Source organism: Mercurialis annua, linkage group LG4 (genome assembly GCF_937616625.2).
Source record: "Mercurialis annua linkage group LG4, ddMerAnnu1.2, whole genome shotgun sequence".
Lineage (NCBI taxonomy): Eukaryota > Viridiplantae > Streptophyta > Magnoliopsida > Malpighiales > Euphorbiaceae > Mercurialis > Mercurialis annua.
Genome location: NC_065573.1, coordinates 32,641,366 through 32,659,781, shown reverse-complemented (window position 1 = coordinate 32,659,781; position 18,416 = coordinate 32,641,366). Strand labels below are relative to the sequence as shown.

The 18,416-nt window shown below is 27.1% G+C and overlaps 3 protein-coding genes across 3 annotated transcripts; all 3 read left to right on the top strand.

Annotated features, from left to right (window-relative positions):
- Positions 1-419: 419 nt before the first annotated feature.
- Positions 420-2,704, top strand: LOC126678601 (nudix hydrolase 8-like). Its single transcript, XM_050373493.2, has 8 exons — positions 420-731; positions 863-1,122; positions 1,292-1,357; positions 1,521-1,658; positions 1,860-1,937; positions 2,039-2,089; positions 2,202-2,345; positions 2,465-2,704. Exons 1-8 carry the CDS (start codon positions 593-595, stop codon positions 2,681-2,683), a joined length of 1,095 nt encoding a protein of 364 aa, XP_050229450.1. The 5' UTR covers positions 420-592; the 3' UTR covers positions 2,684-2,704.
- An 8,137-nt stretch (positions 2,705-10,841) lies between these two features.
- On the top strand, positions 10,842-14,453 carry LOC126678831 (deSI-like protein At4g17486). Its single transcript, XM_050373739.2, has 6 exons — positions 10,842-10,972; positions 11,080-11,130; positions 11,280-11,543; positions 13,197-13,484; positions 13,684-13,761; positions 14,025-14,453. Exons 3-6 carry the CDS (start codon positions 11,375-11,377, stop codon positions 14,171-14,173), a joined length of 684 nt encoding a protein of 227 aa, XP_050229696.1. The 5' UTR covers positions 10,842-10,972; positions 11,080-11,130; positions 11,280-11,374; the 3' UTR covers positions 14,174-14,453.
- Positions 14,454-14,884: 431 nt separating this feature from the next.
- On the top strand, positions 14,885-17,196 carry LOC126678830 (RING-H2 finger protein ATL22-like). The gene is made up of 2 exons (XM_050373738.2): positions 14,885-16,215; positions 16,802-17,196. Exons 1-2 carry the CDS (start codon positions 15,615-15,617, stop codon positions 17,005-17,007), a joined length of 807 nt encoding a protein of 268 aa, XP_050229695.1. The 5' UTR covers positions 14,885-15,614; the 3' UTR covers positions 17,008-17,196.
- The last annotated feature ends 1,220 nt before the right edge of the window (positions 17,197-18,416 follow it).

Here is an 18,416-nt window from a genome sequence, read left to right as displayed (position 1 = left end):
TTATTTTTTCAAAAAATACAATTTATTATACAAAGTTAATTTTTATTTATATTAGTTACCTAGAAAATGTTATATATTGACCTCCTTAATTTTAATAAATATTAAATTTTATATATTATTTATGAAAATATTACATTTTGCCCCTTTTAGATTTAATTTTTGGTTACGCCACTGGCTAAAAAGAATTATCCGTGTATTTGTCTACTGCAGATTTCTTGTGCTTTAGTTGTTTCTTGCGACTGAAGTAAATTGAAATTTCACTCATTTTTCGCTGTGTTTTAGTTTGTACTCGCTTGTTATCTGCTCCAATTGCGAACTATATATATTAAAATAAAAAAATCGAAATAAAAAATTATTTTAATTTTGTCTTGCAACCTATAGTTGTCTGAAGTTGACTTCAAATGACAATTTATATTATCTCCCACAACGTTTTATTTGTGGGCAATCCAATCTCTGCGTAACTATATATAAGAATTTTTTCACTTCTTTTGATATAATTCATTCTTGCAGTTATTACCTAAATAATCTCCTACAGTACTGGTTAATTAATAAGTCTTTGTTTAGATTCTAAGAAATTATTCAGTAGTCATTAATGGAGTTAAAGCTTGTTGATTCCAAATCCATGTCTTTGTCTGAGATTTCTGTCATGGCGAAGACATCCACGTATCTTTCTTCGAATTTAAGCCAACTGGGTGGTTTTAGATTCTCTTCAAAGCTTAATTCTTGTAGAGGTAATAATAATTAAATTCAATTTATTGAATTTAATCCTAATTAAGTAAATTTGTTTAGTTTTGTTGTTCTTGAATTTCCCCTTATATTTCTGGAAAGGGATTAATAATTTCTTTGTCATTCTTATTTTTAGGGGAATCTTTGAAGGTTCATTGTTCAAGTACTGCAAATGGTTATTTATTAAAGAAGACGGATAATGCAGCTGAGAATTTATTATATCATATTAATGAGAAGACTAATATAAATTCAACTTTTTTTGGTGGGAATCGGAAAATTCTTGTTGCATTTGACGACGAGTATGGAGGAATTATTGTTGACTCCAATAGATTACCGGAAAGTTCAGATGATTTTGCCTCTTCTCTTCATTTATCAGTTTCTCGATGGAAATTAATGGTGAGTGTTTCTTGAAACAAATCAAAGTTTGGTCACTAAAATGCATATATGCCAATAGTTTAGTGACTTATAGAGTCAATTATCCTGTATTTTTTTTTCTCTACCATTTTTTCCTGCGCAGTATAATCGGGTTGTTGAAGTTAATAGTTTGTGTGTGATCAAATTGCAGGGAAAGAAGGGAATCTGGCTCAAGTTACCGTTGGAGCGATCAGAGCTTGTTCCCGTTGCGGTAAAGGTAACTTCTTCTACACTTTAACTTTTAAACATGCTCAATATTAGGGGTGTGAAAAAAATCGAACCAAATTGAAAAATCGAAGTGAACTAATAAATGAGGTATGCAATACGGAAAATTAGATGATGTGTTATTAATGCTGATTGATTCTAATAATGGATTGCAGGAAGGTTTCGGGTATCACCATGCAGAACCAGGATATGTGATGCTAACTTACTGGCTTCCTGAAGGACCTTGTATGCTCCCTTCTAATGCTACTCATCAAGTTGGGGTTGGCGGATTTGTCATCAACGACAACAATGAGGTATGCAATACGGAAACAGAAATTGTTACAATAACGAAATTAAATTATTTTTGTAAGAAATGATTATAAATTTAGAATTTTGGAGTTTTAGAAGTGATATTGGATATAAAATAAAATATTATAGAACTCGAGAAGTTAGCTACTTACAATTTTTACATTTTAATCTGATGCTTATGCACTTCTGCTGCTTGTCACTTGCAGGTTCTTGTTGTACAAGAGAGATTCTGTGATCCACAATCAGTTGGTCTGTGGAAAATTCCAACTGGATTCATTCATGAGGTGAGGGACATCAATAATTTTAATTTGTTCGAACTATGAAAATATTTTCCAAAATCAAATATCATTTTTCTAGTCTTCAACTATACTATTTGTTGTATCAGTCGGAGGAGATTTATTCAGGAACTGTAAGAGAAGTGAAAGAGGAAACCGGAGTAAGATTAATATTCTCTTACTCGATATTATTTAAAAATACATCACATTGCTATCAATTAGCTAGTCTATCAGATTGATTATTTGCTCACCGTTTTACGATATAAATTGCAGGTGGATACAGAGTTCGTAGAGGTTGTAGCATTCAGACATGTGCATAATTTAGCCTTTGATAAATCAGATTTGTTCTTCGTATGCATGCTGAAATCTTTATCTTCTCATATCAATATCGATAATTATGAAATCAAAGCAGCCAAGGTATGCATACAATTTTGATAGCTAAATATGTTTACGGAAACTTTTTAAATTCTATGTTCATGTATTTTTTTTACGAAAACATTTCTAATTAAAATTCTCAATTTTTTTATATTTTGTAGTGGATGCCTTTAGAGGAATTTGTAAAGCAACCGTTGATCGAAGAAGATAGCATGTTCAAGAAAATTATAGATATTTGCATTGCCCGATTAGGAAAAAAATACTGCGGACTACATCCGCATAAATTAGTGTCGAAATTTGATGGAAGACTATCGTGCCTGTACTATAATGTTGTTGAGGATCAAAACATCAACTGCACCATTCAAGAATGGCAACAATAAATTAAGTGCAAGAATATATGAGATGGATTTTAATAGTTCAATTTGTACCATTTTGCTAATTAAATTTTGTTAATCTTTTTTTGGTAAATTAAATTTTCTTCATCCTTTAAATAAACAAAATTCTACTCTACATGCGATATTCTGCCTAAATCAGGGGTTTCTGGGTCCATACCATTGTATAAACCCATGCAAAAACAAGTTTATGATCCACTCACATTTTGTTAAGGTTCATTAGATTTTTTTTTGAATTCATATTATATTATACTTCTTCTACTCATAATGAAATAAAAATTTCATTTTTGATAAAAAAAAGGGAGGAAAAGATCAATTTGGTCCCTAAATTTATAACTCTGATGCAATTGAATTCCAATTGAACAGTCCATGCAACTGAATTGAGGAACCAAAAATTTATTAAAAAATATAACTTAGCTGTCAAGTATTTATCCAAAATTTAGATGAGGATCATAAAGCTGCATTTTTAATTATAACATAAAAGAACATAATCTAAAATTCTCAAATCAAATTATGATTATAAAATGGTAATATTAATTACTCACTTTATGCAAAATATTATGTTCGTGAATGTGAGCCATATGGAATACTGTAAGTTGTAACCTGGACGAAAATTTCTTTAATGTGCTAAATGATTCCTTTTGTGTAGTAGCTTTTACTTTACATTTGATTAATTCTGTTATAATTATATGTATTATTGTGTCACACCCATATCCAGGTAAACTTTTTCTAATTAAATAGAACTAATGGTGCAATCCGGTAAGTAATTATTAAAAATGGCTATATCTAAGATTTATATTTCTCTATTCTTGTTGGCAAATTTAATTTGGTAAGAAAGGGATATTGACGAAAAATACTTACATGAACCTAGTTCACCACCTAGGTTTATGAACCATCCATTTATTATGTGACACGTGGCAACAATAAATATAATAATCAATCAATACATATCACATTAATTCACATTAAAATATAGGCAATTAATGTGATATTTATTAATTGGTAATTATATTTATTGTTGCCACGTGTCACACGATAAATGGATGGTTCATAATCCTACGTGGTGAACTAGGTTCACCTAAGAATTTCTCGACATTGACACATTGTAGTTTTGAAATGGAATATCCATCTAAAGGGACGATGTATTATTGCGAAAATAAATTTCTTTTAATCTCCATTATTTTTAATTTGTCAAAAATAACTTACGATTTTTATAATTTCAATTTATTAGTTGTTAGTCATGCAGGCAAAATCTGAACGCATGACCTCTTAATACAGTTGAAGACATCTTAATTATATAGGCTAAACCACACTAATATTTCTTTTTATATAGATAACATCCGATTATTAAAATTTTATTTTTTAGGTGTTAGTTAAGAAGGTGGAATTTAAACCCACAACCTTTAAATACACTTCAAGACGCTTTAACCAGCTATACTAGGCACACATCGGCACATCTCCACTACTTGGCAATGACACATTCTGTATGTACATAAGGAAAAAAAAGTTAAGCCTATAATAAGATGGTTAATAGGCTGAAAAATTATCGATCTTTTTCTTAATAGCACTTTGACTTTGTAAAACGGTTCTTATTTTAAATTTTCGACTTTCAATAGCACCCAACCTTATAAAATGATCAATTTTATCCTATTTTATATTTTTAACTTTTAATAGCACCCTTAATCGTCAAAATAAACTCTTTTATTTAGAGTTTATTTGTTCTTTTTAAGTTAAAGTTGGTCTTGTTTGAATATATCCAAATAGAAAAAAGTATGATATGATCCTTAAATTTAGTTATTTTGAATATTTTTATTTTTATATTAATAAAATCATCTATTTTTTCTATATTGAAAGTTAAAAATACGAAATAAAGTAAAATTGATCATTTTACAAGGTCATGATGCTATTGAAAAAAGAAAATAAAAGGCGGTAGTTTTTCAGCTCATTAGCCTAACATAATCTAATAAAAGCACTCATTACTATATATGTAGAGAAAAACGTTTTTAAACTCTAGTAAGTTTTTGTTTTTGTTTATTTGTAAGGTGGGTTTTTTAGATTTAAATTTGCTAAAAAAAAATTAAAACAAAAGTTGTACTTCTAATTTGAATAAAAATTCTCTTCACTAATTGGGCTAGGTTTTAATTTTTTTTCTAGTCTACTGTTTTAATCGGATTAAAATATAATTTAATTTAATTTTTAAAAATAGTTTATTTTTCTTTCTCATTGGTGAAATGTTGAGTTTTACTTTTCAAATATCTTTAATCTTTATAATAATAATCAAATTCGTCATCTGATGGATGCCACTAAATTTAGGTGTATTTTTCATTCATATTAATGGATTTAATATAAAAGAGAAAAAATATATCATAAAGTGATGATTAGAGGCTGAAATGGTGAGATACAACTTCTATCTTTAGTGGTTATGCGATCATATATGATATTATCATGACAATAAAGATAATTTATTTTTATTTAGGCCTAATTATTCAAAAAAATCCCACCTTTAATTTTTTTTCGTTTATACCCTGAACTTGTAAAAAAGTCATTTGTACCTAATTTTGGATTTTTATGTTTCATCTCTACCCAATATAAAAATATAATTGACAATTTAATAAATTAAATGATGAAAAAATTAAAAACAATTAAATACCAGGAAAGATTATCCAAGTCGGAGCCTTATGCAATACAGCTGTTTCCGGCCGACGGGGTTATATCATATGTCTAATTAGTATATAAACATAAATTAAAGGATTATTTTAAACTTTTTTTAAAGTGAAAAGAGGCAATTTTAATACTTTTGAGTAGAAATGAAACCTAAAAATCTAAAATTGGGTACAAATAATGTTTTTACAAAGTCAGAGTATAAACGAAGAAAAAGTTTAAGGTGCGATTTTTTATAAGTAATTAAGCCTTTTATTTATTTAAATATTATGATGGATGCCTTCAATAATATTATCTTTACTTTATATAATAGTTAGTTTGATATATAACAAAAGACTTTTTAAAATAAATGAAGAGTTATATGTTTAACAGTGAGAAAACTTATATGGTAACTCATTGTTTAGCAGAACAAATACATATCTACTATATATATATAAAGCAGGACATTTTTTCCAAATGATTGACACTTGGCATCTTATCATTGATTCTCACTTCCATAATATTTCTATTTTTATTCTTTCCTACTATTAATTAGAGGTAAATTGAATTGCATAAGTTATGGACTTTCCGTTTCTCAACATTGATTTACTTACTAATTTTCTAAAAATGATGTTAATTGATAGCATTAATTATATATTTTTGTTATTAATTTGCTGAGACAAAATGGAATTACAAAATTTATAAACTTTCCCTTTAACATTAAATTAATGATTGGACTTTTTCTTTCTTTTTTAAAAATATATACATTTATAAACATATTACTAACAAATTTATATTCAAATAAAGCAATTTAGTAAGTGATAACCATTTTTTTTGTTAAAATTACATAACTTTTTCTTTTATTAAGTGATACTTTCTACAATAGTCAACTTGGTTATTACTTCCTAAAATATTTTATTTGCATATAAATTTTTACATGGTAACAAATGATAACTGAAAAAAAATAACATTGAAAAAGAATGGCTAATTAAAATTTTTCAGTAACTGATTTTAAATGGCTAATCAATATTTTTTTTATTGAATATGGAAACCTACAAGCAATTTAAAATGCATTAATGTTAAACCCAATATTTCACCAATATATAATACTCATATCTTTGTTCTTCTTCCTCAATATTGCAATCTATTAATTTTCAGATACATTTTTATTTCTTATCTCTTATTTTAAAGTTCTTTTATAATTTTTTATATTTTTATATTTTGCTTTTTGTATGCAGATATTGAGAAACTCTCTTCATAAGGTCATCATCCTTTTATCTTATATTTTTTAAAATCTTGTATGTTTTTTATATATTTCATTTTCAATTTTCCTCTTTTGATTTGTTTCTTCAAATTTGTTGTTACAGTTTTTTCAATTGATATGGTAAGATATAATTAATTAGTTTTTTAATCTTAATTTGTTGCATTTACGGGATACTTGACACTTCCACTATCATTCTCATGTTTATTTAATTTTTTAAAATTTATATAACAATTAATTTGATAATCTAATTTGGTTATATTTTATTCCCAGAAATGACAATTGATTATCGATTTTATTACATGATAATTAAAATTTCATATGCTAATTCCAACTACAATGTTAATTACCTAAAACAAATTTGAATTTAAAATGGTAATTAATTTTAAATGTTAACAAAACTAATTAAGTTATAACTCCTTGTAATTGATATAAATGCTAATTATTTTACCACTAATAATGATTGACTAATTGTATGTTTTGATAACCTTCTATTTGTATTTATTTTAAAATAATTAATTTTTTCTTACACTTTCTAAATTAATTCATTATTGGGTTAATCTTTTCTATATCCTAATCTAATATGGGAATAATTGTTTGCAAAATATTAATTTTTTATGGTAACGGTTCAAAAGTCACCTAATATGGAAACAATTTATTCAATTGTTTTAATTTTTTAATGGTAACAGTTCAAAATTCACGTTATTATTTTTTCTAACCAAACTAACTTTTAATTGGCTAATAATGGTGACTTCTTTTTTTGTCAAAATAATAATGATGATTGATTAATTATATATTTGGTAACCCTTATTTGCACTTATTTCATAATAAATAATCTTTCTTTATATCTTCAAAATCAATTTATTTAAAATAACAAAAAACATAATTTTAATTTTTTTTTATGGTTTTTGTTTACTAATCTATTTTAAATAATCTTTTTATAAAAGATAAAAAATATAAAAAGTATTAGTATAAAAACATACCACTCAACAATTTTTTTTAAAACTTAAATTAATAGTCATTAATGTTAAAAATCTGTTGAGTTAGCCATGAAGTACTATATAAAAGTTCATATATTTGTTGTCTTTCAAACTACCTAACTTCTCACGTAAGCTTTTCTTCTCTTTTTCATTACAAAAGATGTTGAGAATTTGATAATATTTTATTTTTGATTCTCTGCAGATTTTGTTTCTATAATTTGATCTAATGATTCTGACGGGTTTAATTCTTGATGAAACAAATGAGGTATTTTGATTATCATTATTTTTATTTCAATGAATCTCTTTGAATGTATAAAATTTTGATTCATGTGAATGTTATATTTTGATTCATTAATTAAAAGTTCATATATTTGTTGTTTTTTAAACTATTAACTTCTCCGGTAAGTTTTTTTTTCTCTTTTTCACTACAAAAGGTGTTAGAATTTTATAATATTTTGTTTTTGATTCTCTGTAGATTTTGTTTTTATAATTTGATCTAACGATTATGACAGATTTAATTTTTTATGAAGCAAATGAGGTAATTTGATTATCATCAATTTTTTTTTGATAAAGATTATCATCAATTTTAATTCAATGAATCTCTTTTAAATCTATAAAATTTTGATTCATTTTAATGTATATTTTGATTGATTGCAGGTAAAAACAAGTGGATTTGCACTTAATAATGAAAAAGAGAGAATAAATTTTTTATGTCTGATGATCATGAGAAAAAATCCATAGAAAATTTGTACGAATAAAGGACATTGCTGAGACTGTGTAAGAAAAAAAAAATAATTTTTTTTGCAAATAAAAAAGCTTAATAAAGTTTTCATAAAAATAAAAATTCATTATAGTGTTTGTTTGAGGTGAGAATTTTTTTTATATATTAAATATTATTTTTATTAGAGCTGTGTTTTTCAGTTATTTGGTGGTTGTAAAATTACAACAATTATATGAAAAAAACTATTGCTATATATAAATGATAGATCCAACCACCGTACAGTCTTTGTGGAGGAAAAAACACATAATACTCTAACTTAGTTAAAGAAATAGAATTGTGTTTGAGCAAGAGAACAAAATTTTATAATGAAAAATCTAATGAAATTTTAAAGAAGATTTTTTTTATAATTGTGTTGTTTTATGTGATAAAACTTTTTTTTGTTTAAGTTACATGTCACCAAAATAAATAAAAAACTGAAAACAACAAATTAAACCCACCATTAAAAAATTATAGAGTTTTGCTGTTATAATTTTTTTTATTGTTTTTGAATATTCAAAGAAGTTTTCATGAAATTTTTTTACAATATTCATGCTCTACAATTATTAATTGTCACATTCTAATATAAAATCAATTAGTAATGCAGTTTTAATATAATTCGACATAACTAATTGTTTTAAATAGTAAGTATATTCAATTTGATTGATGGTGTGAAATTATTTACATTTTATCATATTTTACATTTGAAATTACAATTTTTTTGATTAAATTATTTAGTATATATTCCTTGACAAAAAAAATTTGTAGTATATATTATTTATTCATAATTAAATTTAACTATTTTTCATATATTTATTTGTATGGATGAACTTGATATTATTGAATTAGTGACATTGATTTTCCATGTTTTCTTTATAATTTATAATTACGATAATATGCCAATTATTAATTTTATTTTTTTAAAATCAAATAGTTAATAAAAATAATAAAAATTTGTTTTCAGTAACAATTGAAAATTATGATTGAATTTTTTTCATATTTGCTGAAATTATGGTTTATATAAATTCTAGAAAACAAATATATTTATTTTTCCTCTCCACAAACACAATTCATTTTTCAATAACTAAATATTCCATTATCAATTTAGAATCATTATTGGTCATTCAGTATTAATTTGCTTCAAATATTTAAAGATGATAATATAATGTACTTAATAAATATTGTTTTATTATAATTAAGTTTCCATAGTATACATGGTTAATTTGAAAGGACTTTACTGGAAGAAGTTATATCTTAACTAATTGTATCTCTATTTAAAATTAAAACTTCTATAAGTCATATATAGAAAAAAAATGTAGGAAAGAGAGTAATTTAAATAATTAAAAATATAAATTATTCTATAAATAAAATACCACCTAATTAAAAAAATAAAAAATAAAATCTATCTATTCATAATTTTATTTAAAATATTAATTAGAATAAAAAATTAAATAAATATCATGCAACGCATGGGCCTAACGCTAGTAATATTATATAGATAGATGATTTGTGTGTTTTTAAATATCAACTATTTTATTTTAGTTGATCAATCAGCTCTTGATTAATTATTATTTTTTAAAAAAATTATGTTTGTGATGTTTGTTAGTATTAGTGAATATAAAAATAGTGGCAGAACCATAAAATTAACGAAAATTTTGGTTTATAATTTTAAATAAATTAAAATAATAATAATAATAATAAAAAAAATATAAAAATTAGAGGAATATCCATTATATTTTTTTAGTTTAGCATGTTCATAAATATAAATAGTTAATACTTTTTTCTTTGATAATTAATAGACATATTTCTTTCCTTTACAATTAATATAATTATTTGACTTACGCATATTTTACTTTTGAAATTTTTTGTTTATATAGTGCTATATACCAATAATATTCTTATTAATAATCAATTTTAAAAAAAAAAATATTAGTAATCAATTCATTCCCCTTGCAATGCATTTTTTTTATTAAATTGTGATTTGAAATAACTCATAAAAAAGTTTGTATAAATAATTTTAATATCAAAATAATCAAAAATTATGTTAATAAAGTTATAATCTATTTGATTTAGTTAATTAAAACTAATATAAAAAAAAAAACTAATATGACTGATTTTTTATTATTATGTATAGTTTAATTTTCTAATAACACTATATTCTTTCCTATCCTTTTTATGATCTTGATATGAATATAAGCCTTTTTTTTTACTAAATGCAATAAGCCTTGGACATATTATTGATCTCTATTGAAAATAAATTAAAAGATTGAAAGAAAACAAAGTAGAGATCAACAGCCACTGACCACTAAATTCTTCAACACATGCATGAGGAATGTTTTTATTATTATTTTTTTGAAAAAGTTTTTATTATTTTTAGAAAATAAATAAATTACATTGGTCTTAAAAGTTTCTAAAATTAAAATCTGGAATATAAACAATTAAATAATCAAAGAAAACATCAATTATTAAATCAATAAAAATAACAAAAGTTTCCCTTTTTTATCTACACAATCATCAAGCTTCATGTCATCTCTTTTCTTTTTCTTTTTCTACAGAAGATTCAATTTTCTCTTGAACACTCACAGATCTGACACCCCAGTTTCGGTTCACTTCCAAAAACATTAAAGATTCATTCTTTTGTAAGTTTACTATATACCCATGTCAAAGATTTTGCTTTTGTTTTTTTAATCCTCCATTAATTTTTTTAATATCTTCTAATACCTTGTTTACATTTGTCTGTTCTTAGGGTTTTTGTTGCTTCATTTCCTTTGAAAAACTCTGTTCCTTTCACTCATTGGTAAGTTCAATTCTTTTATAATGCACTGTCTGCTGCTTATTTGAAGAGATGCAAGAACATATTAGCATGAATGATTATGTCAATTTATTAGTGTTGTTCTTTTAATGTTTTAGCTTCTGTTTTGCTGAAACTGTGAATTGTATTATTAGGGTTTTGATTTGGAGTGAAACATGGTGAATTTGTGTTGAAGAATTGGAGGAGGAATTGTTGAATTTATTGTTGTTATTGATTTTTGGGGGAAACAATGCGGCTGTTTCCGTTGAGCTCGAGTTCGAGTTCAAGCTCTGATAGGGAGCAAGGGAACAATGAAGGGAATAGCCGCGCCATGCTATATCTAAACATATATGATCTTACTCCTGTTAATAACTATCTTTACTGGTTCGGCCTCGGGATCTTCCATTCCGGAATCGAAGGTAATCTGCTGTTTTTTTATGCATTTTGACGAGCTAGTCGGTTATTTTACATGTTAATCCGTTAAGGAGTGTGATTTCTAGCATTCTTACTCTCATAGTTGATGTCATTTTGTTTAATTCTAGTCATTTGATTCTGATAATCTATGTTTATCTGTCTGTAGCAGTAAACAATGGTATTATCTTATGGTTGACAGGATGCCAACCTAACATTTGCTATGAGCAGAACAGTTCTGTGAACGCCAATATGGAATAGGATTGGAACGTAAATACAAAGCCTCTCTTAGTGATAGCTTATTGTAGTAAGCAAAAATGCAAGTTTGTTTTGAAGAAGTCCATACATTACAGAAAATAAAATAAAATCATGAGGCGTAATTGTTACTCCGTCAATTTAATGAACACTTAATTTCATTATCTTATTAGGGCTGCTGGGAAAAAGCAGCAACGGTATGCAAATGACTTATAAAAGAGCTCAAAATTTGATTCAATGAAATATTGGAATTGCATTTCCTTAAGATGATATATAAACTCCAAAAATAAATTATAAGCTAAGAATTTTAAATCTAGCATGAAAGATCAATCATAACTATTTTAAATGGATATTTATGCTGTAAATCGTAATGTGAATAGTTCTAATTTTATGTTTTCAAGAGGATAATCATTCTAAGAATGTAGAGATTGCATAATAATTTGACAGAGGTCGGAAATAAAAGTAACCTCTTGAGACTAGATTGTGCTGTCATACAAGATGCTTTAGATTTACAAATCCAGGTAAATTAAGTTAATTATATCTAGGAGATGAAAATCTCTCTTTTTCATTTTTGTTAAACTGAGAAAACATATATTCTAGTAGCATTTTGTTTTTTACGTGTAATTAAATCCAAAGACATTCAATGCAGCAATCAAATACTATTTATATGCATATAGTTTGTGTCTCCCCAAATTTGGTTGATTTAGTATGGTTGGTAGGAGTTGATGTCACCTTTTGAGTTTTGAGTTAGGTTAGTTATGTGAGAGTAGCATGTCTTTTTGGTTACAATTGGCAGTTGGTGTGTCTCTGTTTTCTTCTTCCTCCTATTTCCTCTTTGGAAAGCTTGGCATAAAACCTTCTGTAGATCAGATTTATGCTTGGATCCCACACTTCCTTTTTCAAATTAATTTATAAAATTTACTAAATAAAATTTAGGGAACTTTTTTCAAAGTTTTACTTACAAGTGGATGTGCATTAAATTCAAGAGATTAACGTGTAAAGTATTTATAAAAAGATGTGAATTTCCATGTGTGCTGAACATGAAAATGGAGTTTATATATGGAAATGAACACTTGTTTGAAATGTCTAAAACTCTTGTTTGGAATTTCTTATTTTTAATGTCATCAAATTGGCAATGCTCGAGCCAAATTCTACTGAAGTGGGCAGAGTATGCAAATCATTCTAAGATAACTAGCGTACTGAAATTTTTAGATAATTCATGACTGATATACCAAACATTGAAACTTTTAAAACGAATTCATTGGGAATTTATCTGTTGCAACTCGCATACATGATTCAGCTTCCAAACACTCTAGGGTTTTTGTTTATCTTTGCATACATTATGCTTCTATTATTTTCTTTGTGCTCCAGAATTTTAACCCGGCGTGTGCCTGGATTTCAAACAGTGCACAGTATGGAGTTTGGCTTTGGAGCTCATGAATACCCTACCAGTGGGGTATTTGAGGTGGAACCAAAAAGTTGTCCAGGCTTCATATATCGACGTTCAATATTGCTGGGCAGTACCAGCTTATCTCGTTCAGAAGTTCGGTCATTCATGGAACATATTTCTTCGAATTATCATGGAGACACTTATCATTTGATTGCCAAGAACTGCAACCATTTTACTGATGAAGTCTGTCTGCAACTAACTGGAAAGCCTATTCCTTCTTGGGTAAACCGGTTGGCTCGAGTAGGTGAGTTGCGATTGAATATTAAAAAGTAACTACGAAGTTTAGGATATTTTTATTAAAATGTACTATTTTCCTCTTTTTTCCTCGTTCTGCCTCTATATGGTTTAAATATAGCGGTGTTGCAATATAGCTGGCTGGTTGAGCTCCTCTGACCACTTGTTTTTCCGAGATTTTTTATCTGATTAAGGTGTTTTTGTTTCAGGTTCTTACTGCAATTGTTTACTGCCTGAAAGCATTCAGATAACAGCAGTTAGACATCTCCCTGATCGTCCATATTCTGGTAAGTTTATCTTGTTAGTACTTGCGCCACGTATTCACATCGAGCTTTGAATTGTTTCCATGATCTCTCATGACTATAGCTCACCATGCATATTGAACTTCAGTTGGGTCAGCAAAAGATTAAACCAACATGTTTTAACTGTATACTCCCACAAAGAAGATTGATTATGTTTTCTTCAACAAGTTGGATTGATGTTTCCGTTTCACGAATTATATAAAAACCATTGAGAAGTAAATTTTTGCGTCAATATTATATTATTACAGATGATGAAGATGGGCCACAATCTATTGGATCCTCTATGTCACTACAGAGTGAAGACGAGGATTCAGATCATCATCTGCTGAGTGTACCCAATGGTGATGTTGCGTTTTTAAAGGAAAAACCGGTAAAGATAGCAAGGGAACTCATGTAGAAATTCCTGCTTTTTAATTCTTTCCACCTGGGAGAGTCTTTCTGTTGTTTGTACTTTTAGTGTATGATCCATCTTCAGAGTATAAGTTAGGGAGTCTTTCGTCGAATTATTTGAAAATGTTGTAGCATTTTTTCTGCTGTGCAGTAATATTGCTTGATGCTTCTTTCATGCTTATACTTGTTCATGTAAGTGTGTGATTTTACTTTAAAAGTTTGGTCCTGTATCTAAAATTTAATACAAGTCAGAGTATATAATCTTAGTTTTTTGGCTTCTTGGTAAATTCCCTCAAAAGTAAACTCTGTTATGCTCAATCCTTGTTTGTTTTTATATTTTTTAGTGAAAGCTTATTCCCAATTGTATGCGGTTACTGAACTATAGGCTTTTCACAAAATGGTTATTGTCGTTTTTTTTGTTACATTTTGGTAATTGATCTTTGATGCACATAAGCAATTTTTGATCTGAAGATGATAATTGTTTTGTAAGAAGTCTGCCGCCAAAAAAATTGGCCCTCCTAATGTTTGTCATTGATGCGTGTGTTCGTCTCATATCTAGTTCAAGGTAAAGAGAAAATAAATAAATAAAAGTTTCACATTTAAATTTTTAAAACGGTTGTGCCATGCCATTTTAAAAAAAAACCGATATGCATTTATGACAGAATTTTTAATTATTGTTTATTTTTTTATCATTCAATATACTAACATGGCAAGCGTCCCGTTAGTTTGTTGCACGAATGATATGGCACAACTTTTGCGTTGTATAATTATTTTGTATTCGAATTTTGACATGCTAAACCACTCTGAATTTGTTGCTTAGCAATGACAAGCTCTTTTCTTTAACAGAGGATTTATTAATAAGGAAATAAGCTCTTCAGTCAAGTGAGAAATGACACAGAGCCTGCTTTATGCTTTGGAAAAGAAAAACCCATTGGTTTATATTCGTAGGCAGACCATAGAATTATTAAATTTGTTGCTTTCATTCACAAAATTTGCAAATCTCATTCTGCAACTCAAAATTTCATTTGTAATTCTCAATAGCTAAATTTTTTTCTTTTTTTTTTAAGTTGGGGAGAATTTACTTAGTTTGCCCTAATTTTTTTTTTTTTTTTACAATGAACCCAAATAAATATTGCCCTTATCTTCAAAAGAAAATGGGGCGCATTAGCTTAATATAAACCTTCTTTGACCTGGCCCGATTTAGGAGTATTTCTTAGGTTGGGTTGGTCCTTTCAAGGTTTACCTTGACTTTTGCTTTCCATTGTATTACTTTTAAATGTTCTTTGTTTGCCAAACAAGTTTAGAAAAATAGTTCCTGCAAGTAAAAGTGAAGCGAATACAAAGCTTGAGGGCAAAACAGATTAAATTTTCGTGTTCTTGGTAAGAAAAAACAGAAGTTATTTTGTTTCTTTATATACAAGATTCAGCAAGTGATCATAATTCAAGAAATGGATTCTTCAATCTTTCTTTACGCTCTTCTTCTCTCAACCATTTTTCTGACCATAGAGGGTTTTCAAGAAACTCACTGCCATGCTATAAAATGCAGTACTGATAATTCTGCTCCTGAAATTCGTTTCCCTTTTCAAGAATCAACCCGACAGAACCCCTGCGGTTTCCCCGGTTTTGAACTTTCTTGCAAAGAAAACAAAACTGTGATTGACTTTCCGAATTACGGAGAATTGGGTGTTAAATCCATTGATTATGAAATCAAGAAACTCGATCTTGTTGATTTCAAGAATTGTGTTCATGAAGTGTTTCTTAATCTTGACCTATCTCTTACTCAATTTCAGTATTACTATATTGTCAAGAATTACACTTATCTGAACTGCTCTGCTCCGATGATTTCGTCTTCTTTTGCGGAGATTCCGTGCTTAAGTGGTTCGGGTTTTCATGTTTACACTGTTGATCCATCTTCCGTTGTTCCTGATTCTTGTGTTACGGTTAAAACTGTTGCTATTCCATTCTCTTTTAGTCCTTATCTTGCTGATAACAGTTTTGGCCTTGGATTAACTTGGAGTTTGCCTGAATATCAAGAAACTCAAATTCAAGGTAATTCTCCTTTCATGTTCTTGTTTTTTTCTTTAAGAACCTGAAATTTATGGTAATTTTCTTTCTTAATCTTGTTTTCTTTAATTTCTTGTTTTTTTCTTCAAGAATCTGAAATTTAAGGTAATTTTCCTTTCATAAGCTTGTTTCTTTAGTTTCTAGATTTTTTCTTCAAGAATATGAAATTTACGGTAATTTTCCTTTCATATTCTTGTTTTCTTTATTTTAAATAATCTGTTTTCCTTAATTTCTTGTTTTATTTTCAAGAATCTGAAATTGAATGTAATTTTCCTTTCAGAATCTTGTTTCCAATAATTTCTTTTTGTTTTCTTGGGGAATCTAAAATTGAAATCTTGGTTTCTTTATTTTCTTCAAGAATCTGAAATGAAGGTAATTTTTTTTCATTTGTTTCCTTAAATGTCTTGTTTTTTTCCCTTGAAGAATCTGAAATTTACACAATACTTTTAGAAATTTTATTAATTAGTGTATTTCATAAATTTGTGAACACAACAAAGAACCTGACCAGAACTAATTAATCAGTAAATCGGTTATTACTATGTATTAAGAGTTTAATTGATTTGATGTGCAGATTTTTCAATCAAGAACGTGATCAACGGTGACAAATTCTTGAAGATTGTGTTATGCATTTTGGCAGTGACATTGCTGGTAAGCATAAAGAAAAATCAGTCAAAGAAAGTGAATATTGAGTTCCAAAATAGGAATCTAAAGGAGGGTTTGGTCTGCTGCAAAACCCAAGACAACAGCCAATCATCAATGGAGGAGGGAAGAATCTGATATGTTCATCTTAAGCACATGAAATTGTAGATGAAATAGCTAGGCCCTAAAGTAGATTTTTTTTTTTTTGAAACAATCAATCTTATGATAGCGTTTTATGTAACAGTTTTTGTTTTTTTAATTAAATTTGTTGAACTAAAGAATAAAAATTAGCTGCAGATTTTGGTGATTTTTTATCACCCATTTCAACTTTTTGGTGAAATCAAAATCTTTTATTTCAGACATTGAACAAAAATGATACACAACTACATTACAACACGAAGAGAATATAGAAGTGGTCTATTTTAGGACAAAATTATAATTTCATGCCTAAACTTTCAATTTATTTATTTTTTTATATTTTCTATTAGATACTAATTTATAAAATTAATAAGAAATGTGTTTTAAATGATAGAGTCATTTTCTCTGCTTATCATGATCATACTTATATTTGAGGTCAAATACTGACATTTTACTTTATTTTAATATAAGACGACTCAAATTATTCATTATAAAAAGTATAATGTAAATTTGTTTGAAACTATAAATTTCTTATAGCTATATAATTTTAAGAAAATCAATCTGAAGTTTAAAGTTTTGATCATTAAAATATTGAACAATACAGCACAATTTATGCCACTTGGCAACTATAAACCACCAACAAATTTTATTAGGCTTACCCTCTAAAATATCTCTCATCTTTTAGCCACAATTCGTTTGCACCCTCATCTTATAAAATATTCAATATATTTTGTTAAAATTTCCACCTTTCGTCTTTCAATTGCACCCTTGAAGTATTAAATAGACCTATTTTCAATTGAAAAAAGTTCAAATCAATACTTTATATTTTAATGCATATTTTAAATACTCTTCAACGTTAAAATGTCAGCAATTTAACATCTTTCCTAAAAAATATTTCAAAAATTAATAAATTTCAAAAATTAATAAATTTCAAATCAAACTACACAACCAAAAAGCGCCACCATCTTTTTCCGACCACTGACGTCCATCCATCTCCAGAAAATGATCCGTCCAAAAATTAAATAAATATTTAAAACAATTTTTTTACATCTTAATTAATTATTTATTTATTAAAAAATAATTTTTTAACTGGAGAAATCTTCTCCGGTTAAAAAATTAAAAATCAAAAAACAAATATCTAATTATTTAATATGTAAAAGCGGTCGTTTTTTGTTTTATCAATAAAAAAGGTCAATTTAATATTTTGAGAATGCAAGTGAAAGACAAATGTGTTAATTTGAGGAAAATTGAAGATTTTGCAAGGTAAAGGTACAAACAAATTGTGTCTAAAAGTGGGGGATTTTTAAGAGGATTAGCCATTTTATAATATAAAAATAAAAAACTATCAAAAAAACTTTAAAGAGAGGTAGTTACTTGTTGCCCAACTACTATTACAAAAAAAAAAATCC